General features: G+C 26.8%; 1 protein-coding gene across 1 annotated transcript; it reads left to right on the top strand.

Moving 5' to 3' along the window:
• The first annotated feature begins 1,391 nt into the window (after positions 1–1,391).
• Positions 1,392–24,580, top strand: LOC100211162 (histone deacetylase complex subunit SAP18). The gene is made up of 4 exons (XM_065792660.1): positions 1,392–1,618; positions 19,936–19,985; positions 20,087–20,143; positions 24,070–24,580. The coding sequence occupies exons 1-4, from the start codon at positions 1,442–1,444 to the stop codon at positions 24,335–24,337; spliced, it is 552 nt and encodes a 183-aa protein (XP_065648732.1). The 5' UTR covers positions 1,392–1,441; the 3' UTR covers positions 24,338–24,580.
• The last annotated feature ends 1,108 nt before the right edge of the window (positions 24,581–25,688 follow it).

The following is a 25,688-nucleotide window of genomic DNA, read 5'->3' as shown; positions in this document are numbered from 1 at the left end:
AATGAAGAAAATATTTTTGTCCAGCTAGATTGTGGAGACTATTCACTGTGCGGCGTGACGGCTCTCGGAGCCCCTGACGACACCAATAACTATTTAAATTAAAATAAAAATACCAGATGATAAATTAAATGATAAATTTTATGTCATAGGCTACCACACAATTATTGAGAACTTTTATTATACTAAATGAGTCAATTATATACATAGGGGAACATGGGGTAAGATGACGAATGGGGCAAGATGACAGCCTACAGTTATCTCTTAAGCAAAACTAAATATAACAGTTGACTTTAGCTGAAAGGGAAGTAGATTAGTTTTACTAGATTTATCAATGGTTTCTTTTTAAATATTATTTTTGTAACGAAAGTTAAGTATTAAAAAGTTTTTCCGACATTGAGAAAAAAACTTTTTATCCTCGTTTTACTTGATTTATTACATCGCTACATCACCAGCTAAAGGTAAGCGAGAAATTTTTATTTAATTTGATGAAACTGGAAGCCATACAAGAAGTATTAGGCTATGATAATTTGATTATGTACTGATTCTGATTCACTTTAAAGATTGTATTAGCTTGGGGCAAGATGACCGGGGCAAGATGGCTTGTCCGTAATCTATATTAAACGGAAGTTTACTTGTACTGTTTGCTATTCTTGTATTGTTCAGTAATTATTTTATTACGAAATACAATATTTGTTTGACAATAGTTTTATTTTGTTGCGTTAGAGTTTGCTACAAACTGATTACTAGGTTGTTACTGTTTTTTTTTTGCATTGACCGATAAAAATGTATAATTTATTAGTTTTAAAAGTTACACCTTTATTTGTATTACTTTTTTAATAAAAAGGAATTTGTGATGAGGCGTTTATAGCTTCATAGAGTTTTCTTTTCTTAAAGTTTTAAACTTTGTTAACTCAAATCGTCATCTTGCCCCGTATGCGGGGCAAGATGACGATTTGAGTTAACATCGTTTAATGAGTTTTTCCTTAGCTATTTTCTACTTTTAGAGTGGTTTTTTGATACATCAGTGACGCGGAATGATTTTTTATCACTTTTAAATCAAGTTTTAATTTTTGGGACAGATAAAGACTAAGATACAGGCGTTTTTCGAAACGTTCGTCATCTTGCCCCATGTTCCTCTATCAGTTAGAGTATAACTCATAAAAAAAAATTTTGAGTTTGATTATGTTGGTTTAATTATAGGTCCAACTATTTTTTAAAAAAATAATTGGACCTATAATTAAACTAACTATAGAAATTTTTTTAAATAATAAATATAAACAAAAAAAAGTTTACATCCATAAAGTTTCTATAAAGTTTACGTTAAACATTACTATAAAGTCGTTTTTAACTAAGTAAATTTAAAAACGAAATTTTTACTCACCCGTTAACCGCACTTGCACATTTCTCAATTTTGTGCTTTTTTACTATTTAATTAATAAAAATGAGCGACCGTCATCGTTCTCGAAGTAGGTCACCCAGGAGAGTTTCTGAAAGAACAAATGATGGAATACAAGAAAGATTAAAAAAATTGAGTGGTATGGAAAATGGTTCAACTAATGATAAGGAGCCGAGAAAGAAAGAAGTTGTTGAAGACGTTTTGAAAATTGATAGAGAAAAGGTCAATGTTTGATTTTTGTTATTATATTACATTGTAAATAGGCAGATATTAGATGCTGCTAAAAGGAAAAGAATACTACATCTGTCCAACAAGAGTAGTCTAAGATCATCTGTGCAATTTTGGCCCATCTGTCCAATATTATCTGGAAGTTCAATAACTCATGACAACGTTTTTAGGAAGATGTAACTACATCTGGGAATTTTTATCCAAGTCCAATAAGATCTAGAAGAATTTCGTCCAGATGTAGTATCTGAATAAAATCCTATATGTTACTACATCTAGTTAAATTAGTGCATTATTAGTTAATATTTTTTCAGATGTAATTACATCTGAAAAAATTCCTATAATATAGGAATATACAAGAAATTTTATCTACAAGAAATATTTTATATACAAGAAATTTTATCAAACTAAAAAATAATATGACATCAATAATTAAAAATAATATGACATCAATAATTGATGTCATATTATTTTTACTATATATACTATATTAACAAATAATCCATAATTTTAGCCAGATGTACATACATATAGGCTATATGTATGTACATCTGGCTAAAATTATGGATTATTTGTTAATATTTTTTCCAAATGTAATTAAGTCTGATAAAATTTCTTGTTAATTCAAGCTAATTTAATGATTTTTAGCTTTTTTTTACAAATGTAATTACATCTGTAAAATTTTTTAAAATAAGCATAGATCCAAGAGTAAATAAGTGCATAAGTCCAATTAATTTTGTTGCTTTTAGTTTATTATTTTTATAAATGTTTGGCAAAAAGATATTTTTCCATTTTCAATGTTGTCTAGTGAACTAAACATTTTTATTTTATTTCATCATAAAACACTAGTTATTAAACTCTTCATGAGATTATTGACTGTTTATGGATATTGTTTTTGTTTTTTTTATAATTGAAAAGATGTACTACATCTGTAGATTTCATAAATGTAGTTGTACAAATATAGTTATTCTTAGATAACTGAAAAGGCATAAGTAAAAGTGCCAAATCTCCAGATATAGTTGTACAGAAGTTGTTACATCTGTAATATTCATATGTTTGTAGCTACATCTGTAATCATTTATTTTTTGAACAGATTTTATTAGACAGCAAGTAATTTTAAGTAATCGTAGCTTAACTCGGAGCCTTAAACCATGGATTACTTCAGCAATTTTATCCTCGATAAAAAAATGAAACAATATAATTAAGAAGTTCCTTAAAACAAAAAATCTTCTTGACAAACTAATACTGGAAAAAACTTACTAAACCTATAGAAATTTACTTGTAACACTTATTTGAAGAAGAAAAAAAAAAACACTTTTCTAACTACTTTACTACCAATAGCAATAGTTTGAGAGCTACATGGAAGGGTATTAGAACTCTTTTGTATATACGTTTGAATGAATCTCATATCCATCTTGTATATCTTCAAACAACACCATTATAAATGATCCAGTTAAAATCTCGGAAATTTTCAACTTCTTTTTTATTTCAATCCCTGAAGAACTGCAAAAAAATATTCATTCATCTCATACTGACTTCCATAATTATTTAAAAATATCAAACCCTATTCTTTCTCTAAATGATAGCAAGGCTTCTGGTCCAAACAGCATTCCAACCTTTATTCTAAAACTTCTTGCTCGTGATATTTCTTCAGTACTTTCTAAACTATTTAATCTCTCATTCGCTACTGGTATATTCCCTAATATTTTAAAAACTGCATCTGTTAAACCAATCCATAAAAAGGACTCAAAACTTGACTGCAATAACTATAGACCAATATCATTATTATCAAATGTCAGTAAAATTCTTTAAAAAAAAATGTATTCTCGTATCTCCCACTTTCTTGATAATTCTAAGTGTCTCTACGGCCGCCAGTTTGTATTTCGTTTAAAACACTCTACTTCCCATGCACTTATTAGCATTACTGAAATGATTCGTGGTGCGATTGATAGTGGTTCTTTTGCTTGTGGCATCTTTATTGATCTCCAAAAAGCATTTGATACAGTTGACCATAAGATTTTAATTGAAAAATTGTATCACTATGGTAAACTGGGTATCGCTAATGATTGGTTTTCATCCTATATTAACAATCATACTCAGTTTATCTTAATTAATGGGTTTCAATCCACAAGTAAAGTTATTAAGTATGGTGTCCCACAGGGTTCTGTTCTAGGGCCTTTACTGTTTTTAATATATATTAATAACAGTAAAGGCCCTAATATAATATATATAATATATAGTATATATAATTTAATATATATTAAAAACAGTAAAGGCCCTAATATAATATATATATAATATATAGTATATATAATTTAATATATATTAAAAACAGTAAAGGCCCTCACTCTATAAATAATTTGATTGTTCATCATTTCGCTGACGACACTAATTTTCTATGCATAAATAAATCACTCTCGCAGCTTTGTAAAAAAGTTAATTCAAATCTCCATCATTTGTGTCATTGGTTAAATAGTAACCATCTTTCCCTAAATATCAATAAAACTGAATTTATTATTTTTCACGCTCCAAAAAAAAAATTGACAGTAATAATGTGAAAATTAGAATTAATGGTATAATACTTTTCCCATGTAAATATATAAAATACCTCAGGCTATTTCTTGACAAAAACCATCATGGTACTATCAACTAATTCAATTAAATAAAGAACTCACGTGCCAATAGTATGTTGTCATTAATATGACACTGTATTCCCCAACATATTCTAATATCAATTTAATATTCCTTGTTCTCCTCACATCTAAGTTATTGGTTGCAATGTTTGGGTTCAAAAAGGTAGTTTTCTATTACATCGTATAAACAGTTTACAATGCACTTCCTTAAGATTATGACATTTTCTCCTTTACGATCTAATATTGAAAATAAATTTTCTGAATTAAAAATTCTAAAATTTCAATTTCTTGTAAAGTTTTATAATTGTCTCTTTGTGTTTGATTTTCTTCAAAATAAACTACCAAATTCATTTAATAATTTTTTTATTAAAACAATTTTTATTAAAAAATTTTTATTAAAAAATTTTATTAAAATAATTTTTTTATTAAAACAAATATTACACTCGAAATACTGTAAATCTTAACTTGCACACTTCCTTTTTCAACACTGTCAAATATGGCAAGCTCTCTATAAAATATCAATGTATTTCTCACTGGAACCAAATAATACCATTTATAAAAAAAAAGATTTTAACTAAATACGCTTTTATTACCAACATTCTTCTTATCAATTGAAACCAAATTAAGAAATTTTTATTTGAGTATATTCATTGAATATTTAATATATTTAATAAATATTAATTTTATCTTTTATTATTATTGCTTTTTTTATATTACTGTATTTATAAAGCTATTATTACTTATATTTTATACTGTTTTTTTTAACTCTACTAATATTACTATTATCATTAATTTACCTTTTTTTTTATTAATCTTATTGATATTATTTATAATGATAGTGATTCAATTGCAGTAATAGTTTTATGGTTATTGTACTTATTTTTTTTGCAATTGTAATGTTTATTTTAATAATTTCTGTCATAGTTATAAACTTTACTATAATTATTTTTACCATAGTTTTTATCATTAGTTATAATTTTTAGTAAAGTTATAGTTACTATTTGTAATGTTTTTTTATTCACATTATTATTAAAATTATTATTGTTTTTATTATATTATTATTGCAATTATTAATATTATCTTTATTTATTAGTGCTTTATTTTCCTTTCTTTCTTTTTTATTATTATTTATTATTTTTTCCTCTTTATTTGAAATTCTTTCTGTTTTATTTAGTTTTTTTGTATATTTTTTTGTTTTTTTAGGTGTCACTCCATTGACTAGTTTTTAACTATATGAGTGACACCTAACCTTATTTATGTAAGTTTATAAAATATTATTGTAAATTTTTACATGTTATGGTTAAATAAATGGATTTAAAAAAAATAGAAAAAACTACTTTTTAATCCATTTTATTGTCCTGAAGAAAAAAGAGCTTGCTAAAATAAACAAAAAATTAGTTATTTGCTACTGTATTTAAAACTGAAACTTTTTTCTTAATTTTAATAAAAAAAATAACAGGTAATATACATATTTTGGACCCCATACTGCTCCAGCAGTACAAAAACAGTATATATATATATATATATATATATATATATATATATATATATATATATATATATATATATATATATATATATATATATATATATATATATATATATATATATATATATATATATATATATATAAATTAGCAGAAAATCACTTAACTAAAATTTTTTTCATTTTACACGGTATTTCATCAATAAAGACTCATCAGAAATGAATGATCAAATTAATAAAGTTTCAATTTATACCAAAAATTAAATTACAGGAAGTTGCAAACGTTTTTACTACTGTAAGTTTTCACACATTTGTGGAATTTGCTGACACTATTATAATAAGAATTCTTTAGAAATGATTACTTATCCTTTTTTTTTTAATATTTTTTAAAAGGGGGATTTAATGTAACTATTATTTGAGCTCATTTATTTTTATAGTTTTTTAGAAAAAACTTATTTTCGTGCCTGCATTTAGAAATGAATTCTGATTTTTTGTTTTATAAGCATTCTTGGTTTGCGTGTGTAATTGTTTCAAATTTTTCTTGTATGAATAGTATGCATTTTTTGGAAATATTGTTATATGCAGGTGCTGTTTTAAGGATGGACCAACTCAATATAAAATCATCAATATTTTTACCTTTTAATTCCCATATATATCTTGACAGCATGGTGTCTTTTGAATACTTTTTATTTTTAAAAGATTGCTTATGATTGGCAAAACGTTTTTTTCATTCACCCTCTGTTATGCCAATATACTGTTTATCAGGTACATTTTTAGAGGAAACAACATATTTATATACTACATTTTTTGATAAAAAACTTCCACTCATTGGACAATTGTTTTTTTGTTTACAATTACAATTTTCTGTAGTTTTTTCATTTAGGATTTCTTTTTTGTTTAACAAAGCATTATTGTGATCTTTTATAATTCTTTCCATATTTTTTTGTGCAACTGTAGCTAAATTTAATTGTATTTCGATTAAAAAATTTATGTAATTTATTAGAGGGTGAAGAATGCTTATCAACCAATTTTATAAACACTTTTCCTATGTTAGTGGAAACATTTTTGCTACATGTGGGGTTGAACCAAATTACATTTCTAGTTCTATTTCGCTTTTTTGTATTCTTTTTTTCAGGGTCAAGTTTTAGTTCAAAATTTTCAAAACCACTTTTTTTAAGGGCATCTTCAAATATTTATTTAGAGGAATTGAATACATTTTCATTGATGAAACAATCCGTATAATAAAACATTGTAGAAAAACCTTACTTTATTTTAATAAGGAAACTTGTAAAAAGAAAAACATACATGACTGCTTTGATGTAACAATGGGCAGTTATGACAGAGCAGAAATTTGTGAATTTGTTGAACTATATATTTTAGATTTATTAAGTAAAATAATAGATATAAAAGATTTAGGTATTTATCGTGACGATGGTTTAATAGTAATGCGTAAAAAATAAAATAAATGTAAAAATGTTTCATTTAAATTTATATAAAATAATTAAAGATAAAACTGCAAAAAAAAATAAAAATTAAAAAATTGTTTTATATAAGATATTAAACAAAATAGTTAAAATAAAAACTAGAGATGGACCGATTCCGAAAAATACCGATTCCGATTCTCTGTTGCGATTCCGATTCTATACTGATTCCGATTCTTTTGCGATTCTTATTATTTTAATTAAAACTGGTAGTTAAATTAATAATTTAACCGTTATATCATGTTAATTTAATACTTATGCAGATTTTTAAAGTGAAAACACCAAAATTAGTTATATTGGTACAGGTGAAACAGGACCAAAGACACCAAGGCCCAGGGGCATGCCCCTCTTTAAAAAAATTGACCTATAAATAGACTTTTTTTTTCGAAATAAGAGAGTGTTCCCCTCCATTTTGAAAACCATGTCGTCGGCCCTGTGAAATAATAGCAACTAAACAAGTAACATAATATTAAACAATATATATGTTTGTATGGAACTTATTATTATTAAGAAACAAATAATATAGTTATAAGTAATAGTAAAAGTGATCAGATACACTGAATGTTGTCTTTTCAATCAGCTTTTACATATGATATTAGTACCGTTAATACTGATAGTTAAGAAATGGGAGGTTCTTGTTCAAAAACACAAGCATTTGCACTCGTTCTGGAGTTAACCGGCTTCTTTTCTGGTCGCAGATAAGACCCGCAGTACTAAATAACCGCTCCGAAAACACTGTACATAGAGACGTCCATAAATATATCTGTGCTAGTTTTTTCATGTTAAGAAATTTGGATTTCCTCCAGTATTCAAAGACGTCCTCGTGACTTGCAAGTAGAGGTTCTTTCAAGTACACTGCTACTTCATCTAACATTGTGCAATGCGCAGTATAAATCTAAAACATTAAAACAATTTATAGGCTTGCAATATTTAAAGTACAATACTAATATAGAAGCACAATACTTACTACAGAATTTTTGTTGATTAATTGGTTATATAATGACCAGACAGCACCTGGAGCAGGTGTGGTAGATTCTTGATTTTCAGCAGCTTTAATTTCATGACCCTCTCTATGTCCAATGCATTTAACTTGCCAATTAATAAAGTAACAGCTTTCTCAGCCATCGTCCTGCTCCTAAAAATCTTGTTTTTAAATCTGGGATCTAGTATTGTTGCAAAAGCATATATAGGTTCGTTCTCACAGTCTCCGTAACGTCGATGCAAAGATTGACACAGAGATTCTTTAAAATTTTCGTAGTCCTTGATGCGATCAATTGACATGTTAACTGCATTTATTATTGGGATAACTTCTGATGTCGTCACTTTCGATGAACTTGCAGTAAGCGTGACCTCTTCAAACACTTTTAAAGCAGCAACAAGAAGGCACCAAACTATCCCATTCTCCGGTTGATAACTCCTTGTTTTGTCGAGTAGCTTTTGTGAAATGTGGCATTACCAACAGAATCACATCTTTTTGTTCAATTAAACGGTTCAGGATGTGGAAGGTGCTATTCCATCTAGTTGGTTCATCTTGAATAATGCTGTGTTTAGGCAGTCCCAGAATCTCCTGAGATTGTCTCAAAAGTTTGTATGACTTAACCGAATGTTTAAAGTGTCCTACTATTCTTCTACAGGTAGCAGTTAGTAAAGATATGCGCTCATTGTCGAGGCAGCCGTCTTTCACAAACAACTGAAGTGTATGGGCAAGACAATGAATATTTGTAAACTTCCCAACTTCCATAGCAGAAACAATATTTCTGGCATTATCTCTTACTACTACATTGAGTTTTTCAAGTAGTCCCTAACGCTCAAGTGATTCATTCATAAAGTTAACAAGATTGGTTGCGGTGTGGGACTCATAAGGAAAAGGTACCACGTCAAGACAAATGTGAATTTGTTTCATATCTTCTGTGAGGAAATGTGCTTTTAGGCTCATGTAATCAACATTGGCTGTTGAGCTCCACATGTCGGTAGTTATACTAACATGATTAGTTTTTTTTGCCAAAAACTAAATTTTACTTGATACCTTCTGATAAATGCTAGGAATTTCAATAGTCGAGAAGTATTTTCTGCTTGGTATCGTATACCTTGGCTCCAAAAACTGTAGTAACCTCTTGAAACCAGGATTTTCTACTATTCTAACAAGTTGGTTATCTGTGCATATCATTTCAGAAAAAAGCCTTGTAATTTTTATTGCCTTCAGATGTGAGAGGCCTGGTCTTTGCAAACACTTGTTGTATTGTTGGTTGTTTAGTAGATGAAGATCTAGGCTTCATTATATAGAACTAATTGTGGAAGAAGAGCTTCTAGTATTGATCTCCGCATCCTCAGACTTAAGGTTGAGACTTGTGAATGCGGATGCGAGTGTAGTAGATCGAGGTTCCCTTGGCATAGGAGTTTCAAAAGCAGGGTTAGGACTGGATTTACAAGATGTTCCTGCGGTAGAGCTCTCCTCGCATATATTAAAATCGATAACGCTAGCTTTATTATGTTTTTGATTTTTGATTTCAGATTTATGAAATGCTTTTTAAATGCTTTAGCATGTTTGATGTTGTGTATGACTGACAAACTCTGCCACCACCCCTGGATATAACAGTTTTGCAAAAGTTGCGTATTGCAGAGTTAGTGTCATTTGAATTAATCACAAAATAGTCCCATACCTCGCTTTTTTTATGTTTCGGCATGATAATGATACTATATATATATATATATATATATATATATATATATATATATATATATATATATATATATATATATATATATATATATATATATATATATATATATGTTTATATTCTGAAATTAAAACAGCATTTATAATAATACAAAATAATAATACTAATAATAATAATTATTATAATAAAACAAGCAAATAAGATTTTTATGATAATACTTACCGTAGGTAAATTGATTAAAATTGAAAAAAATAAATCAATTGAAATTTAGAGTATAAACTTTTACTTTTATTTTCAACGTTTACTGTTATTAAGGTTTTCCTTCACAGTTACTTAACTTCAACGATGATATTAAATGTGAAAGTGAAGATTTAACGTAAATTAAACAAAAAAAAATCTCAACGGCAAAGAGTGTATATATTAACTTAAATTATCAAGGGAGTAATAATAAAAGAAGTGAAGTCGTTAAAAAGTCTTTTAAAAAAAAATCGGAATCGTTAAAAAAAGTTGAGAATCGCGATTCTTAAGATTCCTTGAGAATCGGCCCATCTCTAATAAAAACAGAAAAGCAATCATTTTACTTAAATTCTAAATGAAATAAATAAAAAATCCCCGGCAAAAGGATTATTTAATTAGATAAAGTAATTTTAATAAAAGGGCAAAATAAAAAATAAAAATAAATGTTTTATATAAGTATTAAACAAAATATTAATTATAAAAGCAGAAAAAAACTTGTTTTATTTAAATTCTAAATGAAATAATAAAAAAAAAACCCGTCAAAGCGAATAATTTATTTAAATTCCAGGTAAAATAATTAAATAAAAACGGCAAACAAAATTTATTATTAAACAAAATAATTACATTAAGAAGACAAAACGAATGTTTTATTTAAATTCTAAATAAAATAATTCATGCATAATTGCGTTTTCACATGTTTTTTTTAAAAAAGTATTTGATCTTTTATTTATTTTTATTTATTTTTTTCGTTATGATTTCTTTTTTTTTTAAATCAAGAGTTTTTTTAAGTTTTTTTAGGCTTAGTCTAGATAAAAGTTTTCAGCCCATTTTTGAAATGTTCAAATTTTCAAAACATGTCATCAGTCGTGTTATTAAATTTGTTTAGACAAAACATGTCATCAGTTGTGTTAAATTTATTTGTTTAGACATAATGGCATGCAGTCACACGCCTTTCTGACCAAGAGTGATAGTTATATATATACTCTTAAAAATTTAGTTAAATTACCTGCAAAAGTTTAAAAAGTTGTTCTTTTTATTATTTGATAGACAGCCTGCCCAAACCAAACTCTCAGTCGATGTAGAAAAAAAAAAATTTAATTAGTTTCCTTAATTGAATTAACGTGTTTTGATATAATCTGCACTTATTTTTTTCTTGCTAGATGTCATAGAGTATTTAAGTGCCCTTTTTTTACCACAAATGGAATGTTTAGATGTCAAACTATAAGAATATATATATATATATATATATATATATATATATATATATATATATATATATATATATATATATATGTGTGTGTGTGTGTGTATATATATATATATATATATATATATATATATATATATATATATATATATATATTTATATATTTATATATATATTCTTATAGTTTGACATCTAAACATTCTACTTGTGATGAAATAGGGCACTTAAATACTCTATGACATCTTGCATTTAGATAGCATCTATCTAAAGTTAATTTTTTTTTTCTTTCAGTAGCCAAATATATTTTGATAGCATAGTCTCTTAAGTATTTTTTATGTTTAAAAGATTGTTTGTGGTTGGTATAACGTTTTTTCCATTTGCCCTCGGTTAAGCCAATATATTGTTTATCAGGGTTGTTTTGTGAGGAAACAATGCATTTGTAAATAATATTTTTTGATAAGCAATTGCCATTTGTAGTATTTTTACAATTTTTTACAATTTTCAGTATTTTTTTCTTTGAGAAATTCATTTTTATTAATCAATGCAAAATTATGGCCTTTTATAATTCTTTCAATATTTTGTGTACAGCAATAGCTTACCTTACCTTAATAGTGTTTCTGTTAAAAATTTAGTGCAATTTATTAGAGGGAGAAAACTAAAAATCAGATAAATGTTTTTACTAATTTATATATAAATATATACATACATACATACATACATACATACATACATACATACATGCATGCATGCATGCATGCATGCATGCATGCATACATACATGCATGCATACATACATACAGTGGTGATATTCAAAATATTCAATAAATGGTATGCTCAAAAAAAATTGTAGATACATACAAAAATTATTATTTTTAAAGATTATTAAATTGTTATTGTAAAAAACCATAAACCAACAATAAAACAAATTGCAAAGTTGTTTTGACAATAAAAAGAGCTTGTAAAACAACTTTGTGACACTGTTTTATAAAGTTTATAACACTTATAACTTAAAACGGGTTTAAATTAAAACAAAGTGAATAAATACACTTGTTCTATTTAATAAATTAAAACATTATTTTCATAAAATTTTAAACTTCATGTTTGTGCAAACACAAGCCTATAGATGATACTAGTCTATAATCTATAGACCAAACGAGTAAGATCAATGCAAAAAAACATTAGATAACACGATTTTATAATTGTTTCTTGATCTAGCATACTATTAAAAATTCAAATATAATTAATTTTTCCATTCAAATGGTTTTTAAGTTATTTTACTTCTGTTCAAAGAAAGTTTAAAAAAAAAATTTCTTTGAACAGAAGTAAAATAATTTGTTTTTTTAAATTTAAATTTTTCATAATATAAATTTTGGTTTAATGTTTGCAATAGAATGTTTCTACTTTTAAAACTGTTTTTAAAAAACAAAAAATTAACTATTCAAAATGTACGATTTAAATAAAACTTTCTTCCTCATTTACACTATGTTCTAAATCTGATATTGTACTGTAGTTAGATATACGCTTAAATGAAAATATAATAAAATGGTATCGCCTTTTTTATATTCTATTCAAGATTTCTTGTTAAAATAATTTTTAGTTAGAAGCTTATATTATGTGTTAGCAACAATAAGATATAAATGGAAACATTTGTATGGCTAACTTTTGCGAGTCCTTTAGTATATTAAGTAAATTTAATGGTTGACTAACTGTAGTAAATTAACTGGTTGTTTTGATTTAGTTTATAGGTAAATTTACTATGTTGTACTTTATCCATTCAATAAATCAAACTAAATATAACTTGAAAATATTACTGGCTTCCATGCAGAGATTCAAATTCAGAAGGGTTTTATGTTGAATAAAAATCTCTGCGCAAGAGAGCAAATGATCATGCTATTCAAAAGACAATCTTAGCGAGACGTACTTTATGATCCCTAATAAAAAACTTCGACAAAAGCATTATATTCAAGAATATATATGTGTGTGTGTATATATATATATATATATATATATATATATATATATATATATATATATATATATATATATATATATATATATACATAGATTGTTGCATTTAAGAGTACGGAAGGAAAAAAATGATTCTTATGCCAACAAATACGTCACTTTTAATTACTTTTGACTTTCGTCTAACATTTGCGTGTTGTCAGAAAGTAAAAACCATTAATTTAATTACAAATTAATTGTTTTTTAAAAAAACCGCAAAAAGGCAAATTTAATTGACCAGAATGTTTTTAAAAACACTCTGAATGTTTTTAAAAACACTCTGAATGTTTTTAAAAACACTCTGAATGTTTTTAAAAACACTCTGAATGTTTTTAAAAACACTCTGAATGTTTTTAAAAACACTCTGAATGTTTTTAAAAACACTCTGAATGTTTTTAAAAACACTCTGAATGTTTTTAAAAACACTCTGAATGTTTTTAAAAACACTCTGAATGTTTTTAAAAACACTCTGAATGTTTTTAAAATATTTTGAATGTTTTTAAAACATTCTGAATGTTTTTAAAACATTCTGAATGTTTTTAAAACATTCTGAATGTTTTTAAAACATTCTGAATGTTTTTAATAATATAAACTATGTTTTATTTTTATTTTTTTTAATAAAATGTTTTTATTTTTATTTTTTTTACTGTAAATCTTGCACGGAGTGTTGCTACATCGACTATCTTATAGCCTGGCTTGCAAAGGAGTGCTGCTACATCGACTGACAAATAGCCAGACTCACAGCGGAGTGTTGCTACATCGACTAACTTATAGCCTGGACTCGCAAGGGAGTGCTGCTACATCGACTGAGGGTTTGGTTGGGGCAGGTAGTCTATCAAGTAATAAAAAAAAATATTCTGGTCTTGCATTTTAATTTTCACTTTTTGTCAACAAAACTTCTGACAACCAGTTAGGAGTTAAATATATATATATATATATATATATATATATATATATATATATATATATATATATATATATATATATGTATGTATGTATGTATGTATGTATGTATGTATATATGTATCTATGTATCTGTATGTATATATATCAGTCTTTTTGATTTAGTCAGTGCTTTTGCTCTCGCCCACACCCCACAAAAACTTTGGTGAGCGCATAAAAAAGCACTTGCCAAAAAACTAAAAGCGTTTTGTTTTAAATTGTAAGAAAACTTTTTTGTTCATTTGTGCAACTTTTATGAAAAATGGCTTTTTTTACCAGTTTTTATTTTAAATTATTTTTTCTAGTATTTATTCAAAGCATCCTTTTCGCTATTTTGATTTTGATTTAAATAGCAGAAAAAAATGAATTTTTTAAATCGCACAGGCGAACTTAAAAATGAACATGTTGCCAGCACTTTTTTGCGCGCTGGCATTAAATTTCAAACGAAGAAGACTGCCTTGCCAACCTTAAACTGTCAGAGGTGGACATCAGGTCAGTAAGCACAAAGGTCTTACCATAAAACATAGGAACGAGGTCGGCAATTTTTTGCAGACCTTAAACACTTTTAGCTTGGCAGTTAGGTCAACATTGCCGAATGCGAACTCTAATTCCGAGGGCTGTAAATATATATATATATATTATTTAGATGAATAAAAATAACTGATAAGCGTGACTTAAAGTTTCATGCCCTGAAGGTAATCATCACCCATTAATACAAACAAAAAGCATAAACTAACCATTACAAAAATGTAAAAATTACTCTTGAATGATGTGATAAACAAATTTAAGTTAAAAACAAAACAAAAAACAAAAAGACATTATAGTTTACTAATCTCCTGTGTCAAATAAAGATAATAAGAAATTTTTTGAATGCAGATACTGAGATACAATTTCATTTTTTTTATTCAGCAGGTTTTCACCATTATGTGATAAGATAACATATTTGTAGGCAGTTTATTCATTAAATATGTATAAACTGTCCAAAGAGGATTACAATAATCTGTTAACAAATGCTATTACCACCACCTACAAAAATGCAAATCCAAATTGAAAAACCATACAAACAAAGAAGGAAAGCAAATTTTAACCAACCATGAAGTATATAAAAAAACTGAAATAAATGGATCTTCTAGCTGTTTTTTCACTTTATAAGACCACAATGAAAACTAGTTTAACAACCCATCTGTGCGCCTTTTGAACCCTTCAAAAAACTAGGTTGGACAAATTACTTAAGTAATTTTAACAAAAATCAATTGTGACCTTAAAAATAAACTTTTTTTGAATCAATGGCAAAGTGCGCAAAATGTTGTAGACTGGTTTTAAAAAATAGCTAATAAGCACTTATACAAATTTCTAGTCTTAAAACTAGATGTTAATGATTTATACCCTTCCATAAATGAAAACACCATCGACAATGCTATGAACTATTGTGATCATCATAGCGTTATCAAAAGTGAAGATAATGCATTGATTAAGCATGCAAGAAAATCTCTTATCTTCAACAACGACAAAGCATGGATTAAAAAAAGAGGCAGATTATTCGATGTTACCATGGGGGCATTTGATGGTACAGAAGTTAGCGAATTAATAGGTATTTTCATACTGTATCAAATTTCACAGCATTATCAAAAAGAAGGTTTTGGCTTATATCATGATGACGGTCTTGCTGTACTTATGAAAAACGGTCAGCAAATGGACAAAATCAAAATGCATATAACACATTTTTAAAATAAATGATCTTCAAATCACTATTCAATCTACTATAAAAATTATTAACTACCTCAATTTTACGTTAAACCTAAATAACAATACGTTCCAACCATATTGTAAACCTGATAATCAAATAAGGTACATTCACCCTAATTCTAACCACCCTCCAAACATAATAAAAGCAATCCTTCACAATATTGAATAAAAGATTATCTTCCATGTCAACTAATGAAACTGTCTTAAAAAAAACACAGTTCCAGTCATAATAAAAAAGATCATAGTAAAAAAGATCAGATCATAATAAAAAAGTATATTTTGGTATTTGTCATACACTATTTAAATACGCATTTAATTATTTAAGGTATGCAAACCATCTCAAATCATTTGCATCAGTTAATTATAGAAATGACAGAACTCTCTAAGGAAATATGGAGCTTAAAAGACCAAAACATAAAGCTTATTATAAATTGGATGTAATATGCCACCTTTGTATCTGGAAATATGTTATCTTATCACATAATGGTAAAAACCTAAATAAGAAATACGAAATTGTATTTCAGTATCGACGTACAAAAAAATTCTTATCATCTTTATTTGACACAGGAGACTAGTAAATTATAACAGCTTTATGTTTTGTTTTTAACTTAGATTTGTTTATCATGTCAGAATTCATTCTACAGTAATTTTTACGTTTTTGCAATGATTAGTTTATGTTTTTTGTTTGTATTAACAGTTGATGATTGCCTTTGGGCATAAAACTAAGTCTCGCTAATCAGTTATTTTTATTTATCCAAATAAAATATATGTATGGCTCTATTATTTAATAATATTGAGCACCGTAGCAGGTACTAGAGCCTTCGTATTATTACATCAAAATACTTTGCCTCAAATATATTTTATATATTTATATCTATACTTTTAGAAAGTCATGCTAAATCAATTAAAATATATAAATTTAAAATTTTTTTAACAAATTTTAAAACTTTAACAAATGTCATCAGGATGACTTTTGTTATAAAATAAGTTATAATCACATATAAGCATATACTTTGATGTGTTTTCTAAATAAATGTAGAATAGCGGTCCTGTAATATTGTAATTCTTACAATAATTGCAATTTTAAATTTTTGTAACTCTTGAGTCTTATTAAAAAGTGCTAATTGTTTTTTTATCACCACAGCCTAATAAAAGGGTAAAAACATATCTAATTGTGTAAGCCGTCAATCTTCTAAGTGGAATTATAACGGTGAAACAACACCTTTTTTTTTCTAAACATAATTTTTTTTTTTTTAAAGTTCATTTTATTTTAAACTTGTTTTCTAATGTTTATTTTGAAATAAGCTTGACTTATTTTGGCAATATATCATTAGAAATCATAGTTTAGTTTCCATGGAGCTCTAAAGCAATGGATAGGTAGCATTTTTATCTTTAAAACCTTAATTGTTCATGATGAGCTAGAGAGAACTTTTTTTTAAATGTTAGATCCAGTTATACGTGTGTGTCTATGTGTTTGTACGCCTATGTGTGTATGAAAAAATTATAAGTTAAGAAATATTTTTTTAAATTTCTTGCCTTGTTAAGAAGCGTTATGCAGCTCGTGACAATAAAATAGACAGTGCCAAATAAGACATGACTAACACATTAGTGGCATTTAGTTTTGAAAACGAAAAAGAGGACCATTGACAATTGTGATGAAAATCAGTTATTAAAGTTATAATTGTTTTGAAAAAGATTTTTTTTTTAAATAAGTTTTTAATATTATAGATTGTAATAGTTTTGGAAATTAAGATTAATATATTAAGATTATAATAGTTTTGGAAAATTAAATTAAATTTTTTAATGATAAAAGAAAAAATGAATTGAACTTTATATCGCATTTTTACATCGCAGTGCATTCCTGAGGATGGAGATCGCCATTATCCACTACTTCTGATATTTTATCATGGCACCAACATTTTTTTACCTCTTGCACCCACGTATTAAGCGCTTTGTGAGCTTTATATTATAAATTTGTTACATTAACAGCATTTATATACTTTATTATCACACAGGTGATTATCAGTTTTCAATTTATTATCTAGAGTTTAGACCATAAATAGTACCACATTTATTAGTCTATTTTTTCTTTTTATATTGCCCAAACTATTATTTTTTATCATTTTACTTAATTTTTTGTTACCTACTTATTTTATTTATTGTTTTTGTATAATGCAATAATTTTAGCCATGGTTGCCATTAATAAACCAGCGGATCTATAATGACCTGTTTACTCATAGACCATTGTTTTATCATTTGTTTAGGATGACTAGAATGTGAGTTATTGTTCACCCTATCCCTGAGTCCTAATATTTTATTCCTCCTACAAAATAGTCTTTACATTCGTTTATGATTCTCACCCAATGACATCATCTACAATCTACTTCTATTTTCACATCTCCCAAGTCTACGTAACTGGACGGCTCCGTTGGTCACATTTTGTGACCATTGTGTCGCATAAACAAACAAAATTATAATAGTTTTGGAAAATTAAATTTTTTAATGATAAAAGAAAAAATGAATTAAACTCGAAATTATTTTTAAAAAATAAGTAAAAAGTTCAAAAGTTGTTATTATTATAAATGTTCATTTCTTTTCTTCTTTGTAAATAAAAATGTCATCGAATAATAAAATTACACATACAAATCACACTATAATAACAAGTGGAAAAGTAACAAATCATTTAAAAAGACTTTTGTAGTTAAATCTTGATTAAATGAGTTATTTGTAAAGTTAAAATAACAGTTTTTCCAAGTTACACTGCATTTTTTTTTACTCTTAAGTGAACTTTATTCTTTACTCTTGAATGAGCTTTATTCAATTGTATTTTCGATTTCGTTTTATTATATGTAGTAAATTTTTTTTTTTTAGCACATGCTAGAAATAATTTTTTTCATTTTTTAATTTAAAAAAGAAGTAGTTTTAAACTTATCATTCATGTTTAAATTAAATTATGTGAAAAGTTTTTAAAGAATGACTAAATAAAAAACATCAATATATTTAACATTTTTTTAACCAAAAGTTTATATTTTGCACGGGCTTTATTTAGCCTGTGTAAACTGACTTAAACAAGTTCGGAGGTGGGCACGGACACTTTAGCCCACTTTTTCTGCAGAAGCTTATATATATATATATATATATATATATATATATATATATATATATATATATATATATATATATATATATATATATATATATATATATATATATATATATATATTGTGACGAATAAAAGTTGTGTATAGCAAAAAAGTCTTGTGACAAATTAAAATTGCTTAAGTATTTGTTTAATGGAGTTTTTGACATCAGACTGATGATCAGGTTCATGGTATTTGTTAGTAAATGTGATCATGTCAAAATTGGTATTTGATCGTGACTTTTAATAGGCTATCAAAAAAATAGCTTGGTGGCCGTTTTACAAACAAAACTAAGTCTCGTTTTTAAAATTCGGACTATTAGTTTTTATTTTATAGCTTTTTAAATCGATGATGACATTTTATTTACAATCATTTTACTGTGTTTTTTTTTTCTGGGACTGAAAAGGTTAGTCACATTGGTTAACTGGTAGACTTGCTTTTTCTTGTCAATATTATTAGTAAACTAGAGCCAGATTTTAAAACAGTCTTATATCCAATTTTTTTGTAACAATTAAAAGGTGTTTAAGAGAGCTAGAATTTCTTATTTGATGCTATTCATTACCCCTATAATAAATAGCAGTTTGAAAGACAGATCAATAAGCATTATTGATCTGTCTTTCAATTGCATAATTAGCAATTTGAATAAAATAAGTTTTAAACTCCAATTAAATAATAAAATTAAAATAAGTTTTATTACTTTTATTTAAGTTATTTTAGTATGTTTGATTATGTTTTCAATTTTTTTTATTAATATTTTTAGACATGCCCACTTCTGTTAAGAGTTTTTTGCAATATTGGCGGACATCACAAGTAAATTATTGTTAAAATAAGTATTAGTGTTCAAAATAAATATATTTAAAATAAAAAGTTTGATTTGAGTTTCTTGCTAATTTCACACTTTTCTTTTTCAGGATAGAAGACTTTGCTAGTGGAAAAACTCCATCAAATGAATTACAAATTTATACTTGGTAAGTTTTATTTAACTTTTAAGTTCATAATCTATAATATCCTTTATATAGTATAATATTTATAAAATATTCAGTATATAATATAGAATAATAAATATAGTAATTCCACTTGTTTCACTTTTAATATACCGTACACTATAATCTATATACCTTATAATCTATATACCTTATAATCTATATACCTTATAATCTATATACCTTAAATGTTACTAAACTTTAAAATTTTGTTGTTAAAAAAGGTATTTATAACTTTTGATAAAAGTATTAGGTATAAAGATCTAAAGACAACTTTAAAAAAGTTTTTTCTTTGTAAAATACAAAAGCTATGTTTTTATTATGAATTGTGAGTGAGATGTTTTTTAGTTTAAAAATATTGACTAGAATGATTTAATTAATTAAATCATTCTAATTAATTCAAAACGTTTACTTATTACTAATTAGTTTGTAGAGAAGAATAGCTTGTCTAACTCATGTGTTGCAATAGTCAATGTCAACTTGATAAATAATTCATAGTCAACTTGATAAAGAAAATTTTATGGTTTGGCATGGGTGCACTATCTATGATTGATTCAAGATCTTTAATAACTTAAAACATAACTAAAGTACTGTAAAGATATAAAACATAAAACTTACCACCTAATTGTTTCAATCTATCTTTTACGAATATTCGTGGTATCTGAAGTCACTTTTTGTCTGTTGAATCTTACCTCCGGCAAAATTAACCAGACTTGCTTGCTCTTTGTGAGACTAATTGTATTGATGGCTGTTATTCTTTGATTTGCAAAAACTCTAATAGTCACATGCTTGGCCTGGGCATATACTTACATATCAATTCACTTAATTGTCGTGAAATCTGACTATACTTATATCGTCAGTAAGCAAGGGAAATGCACAAGTCCAAAAACATCATTTTGAGATAATGAACAAATAAGTTTTTGCGTAGTAGTTAAAATAATAAGTTTTTGTGTAATAGTTGAAATAAAAAATTTTAATAATGCATTAATTATTGATTTATTAAATTTGTGTGGTATATCAATTGATAGAGAATTTAAAATACTAAATAGTGGTATAAATAACTCCATACTGCCAAAAATGGACTTAGTGCATTTCCTTTGTATATCAACGATATGTGCTTTAGTTATGCACTTCTTCACTCAATCATCTTCCTCTATGTTATTTATTGTTCTTCTTCTCAAGACTGCGCTCTTTTTGATGTTTTTTCTCAACAAATTAACCAAGCCCTTTTTCTTTAACTGGTAACTTTAATGCTCATTATGTTGAATGGCTTGGTTTAAGTACCGCTGATCCTGCTGGCAGTAAAGCTGAAAACTTCTGTTTTTCTTAATCTATTACTCATATAATTGATTTTGTGACTTGTTTTCCAGACAACCCTAATCACCTTCATTCTTTTATTTGTGTTTTGTCTTCAGACTTGCCCTATCATAGCACTGCCTACTTCTATCTCAAAGCTGATTGGGATTCTATTCATGGTTTTTTCACTTGTCTTCAGTCTCTCTGCTGATAATTGAGTCTTCTACATAATCTTTGGATTCATGTTGGCATGAAAGCTTTTATTCCCTTTAATTGGTTTCAAGTCAAACCTCATTGTACCCAATGGTTTTCATTTGTGCAGTTGCTATTTCTAATCATAACCATTTCTTTCATCTTGTTTATCCAGACAGCATTCTTGTCATTGTCTTACAAAAGTGTTCTCCAGAACTCTCTTAAACTATTTAATTAGTGCTTAACTGAACCAATGTTTGTGTTTTGGGATTTTTGGTTGAGGGAGTCTGAAAATATGTTAAATAAAAAAAAAAAAGTAGCTACCTCGACCGTAGTCTATAACCTTGAAGAGGTGAATTTGATTATAAATTATTTTCTTATAATGGAATTGTTTTACATAGTTATTCATTTTTATATGCGTGTTTATTCATTCTTATATGCGTGTTTATTCATTCTTATATGCGCGTTTATATGCCAGTCATCTACCAATAAAATCTCTAATATAATTTTATATAAACAACAAATAGGCTTTTACGTGTTTATATAGATTTATTTAAAATATAAATTAGGTTGTTGCCACTGCTATTTATTTAAAAAATTGTATTGTTTCATTACTACAAATGAAAGTACAAAATGATTGCAGATTCATTTTGTACTTTCATTTGTAGTAATGAAACAATACAATTTTTTTTTCATTTCAACAGCACACTAACAGCACTAAATGTGCACACTAACAGCACATATGGTTATTCGCTTAGAGGTGCACTTGCAATTTTACAGTCGCCTGCAAATTGTGGCAAGAATGTTAGTTTGATTTGTGCTGTTTCAATAATGGGAGTGCTGCCTTATGAAATAAAAATAGGAGGCTAGAATGCAGATTCATTTTGTACTTTCATTACTACACTGTTGGCACCAGCGATTAGGAATGCAAATGTGGAAGCGCCGGTGTTTGTTATGGACAATTGTAAATTCCACTGGAGTCTTTCTGTTAGGCAAACACTAGCCTCTCATGGCATAGCTATTAAGTATCTGCCAGTATACACGCCACAGCTTAATCAAATAGAAGAATTTTTTCTTCTTCTTTAAAGCATACTTACAAACAGGGAAAAAGGCCTCAAAATACGAATGGGGTAATCAGGAAACTTAAAAATATTATGGATACTACAGAGTTTAACTTAATTCTATTTTACAACCATATGTGTAGTTACATAAGTTCAGCACTGGCTCGGCAACCATTTTTTAAATAAATAACAGTGGCAACAACCTAATTTATATTTTAAATAAATCTATATAAAAACATAAAAGCTTATGTAAGAGTTATATAAATTATTATATATTATATAAAATTATTATATACTTTTTAAAAGCATAAACGCTTATATAAAAATTTATATAAATTATATCAGAGATTTTATCGGTGGTTGACTCGCCTATAAACAAATAACCCTGTAACACCTCAAAAAATACTTCATGGTCTTATGCTGTTTTGCAATTCAGAACTGAGTATTTTTATTGTAAAACTACATCTAGGAGGATACCTGTTTAAAATTTTGGCCTGTTCAAAGTTTACAATCCTGCCCACTAATAAATTAAAGGTTTTATATCATTTTTCTTTTTTTTTATGTAAGATGCCTTCACAACGGCTAAAGAATTGTCTGTCCATGTTATCAATAATATATATTTAGTTATTAACAGTTTTCAATAACACAGTAATTATTCAAATTTTTTCCTTTCTGACATTTTTAAAAACCACAACTTTTTAAAATTGAAATTTTCATCTGATTGTTGTTAACAGTTTCATTTTTTTTTTTTTAAAAACTGCTTGATTATATTTTGTTCAATTTTTCTTTGTTACTAATATATTGAATTTGCTTAGGTTTGCATAAATCTTTTATTTCACTTATTTGATCCTTACATACTGTTTTGTTCAACTCAAAGAAAGAATATCATTGAAAAGCTGATGAAATTATCATGAGTTTAAATTTAAAATCAAAATTTACAGAGTATTTAGAGAAAAAGATTTACGTCCCTAACGACATAAGATTTTAGACAAAATTCAATTTAATTTTGAAATTGCAAGGCAAATAACTATTACAGTAGATTTCCGGTTATTCGAACCTCCACAGGGAACAAGAGTTGATTTCGAATAACCGAAGTTACGAAAATCCATTTTTCAGGCGCTGTATTTCTAATAGCCATAACTTTTTTAAAGAACTGGAGTATAAAAAATAAATAGTAATTTGGAACAAGATGTCAACTCCTATTGACTTAGAGTTTTAACATGACATATATATTACGATATAACAATTTAATATGACATATATTACGAGAACTAATTGTTTATATATCTAGAATGTTGAAAATATCATGAGAATTAAATTTAGTTAAAAGGGTATTTGTGAGTACTACTCTAATGTTTTTAGGAAAGACGCCACACTAAAGGAGCTTATGAATCTTGTTAAAGAGGTTAACCCGGAAGCTCGGCGTGATGGAACATATTTTGATTTTGCTATTGTCTATCCGAACTTTTCGCGTGGGGGATACAACTTAAAAGATATTGGCACTACTTGCTCAGGCCAAAGTTGTCCAGATGATAATGCCACTCTGCACTCAAAAAAATTTCGAATCGGGGATTTCTTAGATATCGCAATTTTATTACGGCCGAGAAGAGAACGAAGGGATAGTATGTAACTTATCGTGTGCTGCCTGCTTCTGCTGAAGCGTAAACACTTGTGAAATATCACAAAAAAACTTTTTGAACTAGTTTTTAATATGTTCAGAAGAAACAATAAAGATGTTATTATACAGACAAGAAACTGGGACCAAATTATTTTAATTTACTCGTTTAATTATAACAAGAAATATTATTGCATTGCGTTATTTTTTCTCTTTTAATTTTTAATTACAAAAAAGTTTTGTTTTATTGCTTGTTAATTGCTTCGTTTTTTAATGGCGTTAAGAATTAATTCTAAACACTGTTGTAATATGGAATCTAGGGTTGTCTAGAATAATAGGTGAGGTATTAAAACTGTTAATTTCTTTCCTATTATACTATCAGTGATATTAAAAAAATTAAAAAACAAAAAAAACAATTTATATTATAAGAAAATATAACCAACATTTAACAATAAAATAACCAGGTGATTTTATTTCACCATATATCTCAAAATTGCTTGATATTTGGAATTCTAAGAGAACTTGCAACTAAATGAATTTCTTTATCATCCAGCTTCAAAAATTATTGCTTACTGAAATCATTACTAATCTATTAGCAAAAGGTGGTAACTGTAACGTTGAGATCGAGGAACTTATTGAAACTGTATAAATTACGATATTGAAAAACATACTAATTTCTATTTCAACAAATAAAATACATTTTTACCCGATTTTTTTTATTGAGAAATTAAAAGTCAACATGAAAAATAACTACTTTTTAGTGCTTAACTTTTTTATAAAGATATCTAATTGCATATTTAAGTGTAGACGAAACTCTTTTCCAATAAGTGCTAGCGTAAAGGTTGTCCATTAGTCCCAGTTCTAGAAGTTTTTCTATCCGAGACGGTCTTTAATTCGCCGCTTTTTTAATGATCTCTCAATTAAATTAAGCTAGTTCACTTTCTCAATCAAAACAAGATTTCTCAAATCAAATCAAGCTCTTACTTAAAGATTTTTATAAGTTTAGAAACAAATATAAATATTTGTAAGTGTAAACTAGGTAATTAAAGGTCTTTGAAAAAATATTTAATAAGTTCTATTTGGTCGTCATATTATATATTAGTTATATATAATACAACTATTATTTATAAAAGCACTCGTTATTCTAAGGATGAATATTCCTGGTGCAAGTGGCAACGAGACATGCTGAAAGGTACACACACTAACAAAATAAACTTATCTGACTTTAATCATAAGACTTTTTTTAAAATTTATTTGGGGATGATTTTCTAAAAAAAAGTTTAAATGGTAAACTTTTTTTTAGCAAACATACGCAGACACGAAGTTCAATTTTATGGACTAGTTGTTCTAAAAATAACTAAAAAAA

This window comes from Hydra vulgaris, chromosome 03, assembly GCF_038396675.1.
Source record: "Hydra vulgaris chromosome 03, alternate assembly HydraT2T_AEP".
Lineage (NCBI taxonomy): Eukaryota > Metazoa > Cnidaria > Hydrozoa > Anthoathecata > Hydridae > Hydra > Hydra vulgaris.
The sequence above is the reverse complement of the archived record's forward strand: the minus strand, read 5'-3'. Positions and strand labels throughout refer to the sequence as shown.

Excerpts from the sequence above, each read along its gene's own strand:
- LOC100211162 (XM_065792660.1), top strand. The coding sequence starts at position 1,442 with ATGAGCGACCGTCATCGTTCTCGAAGTAGGTCACCCAGGAGAGTTTCT. Across the intron at positions 1,619-19,935 it reads TGAAAATTGATAGAGAAAAG|ACATGCCCACTTCTGTTAAG; the intron begins GTCAATGTTTGA and ends TAATATTTTTAG. Across the intron at positions 19,986-20,086 it reads AATATTGGCGGACATCACAA|GATAGAAGACTTTGCTAGTG; the intron begins GTAAATTATTGT and ends TTTCTTTTTCAG.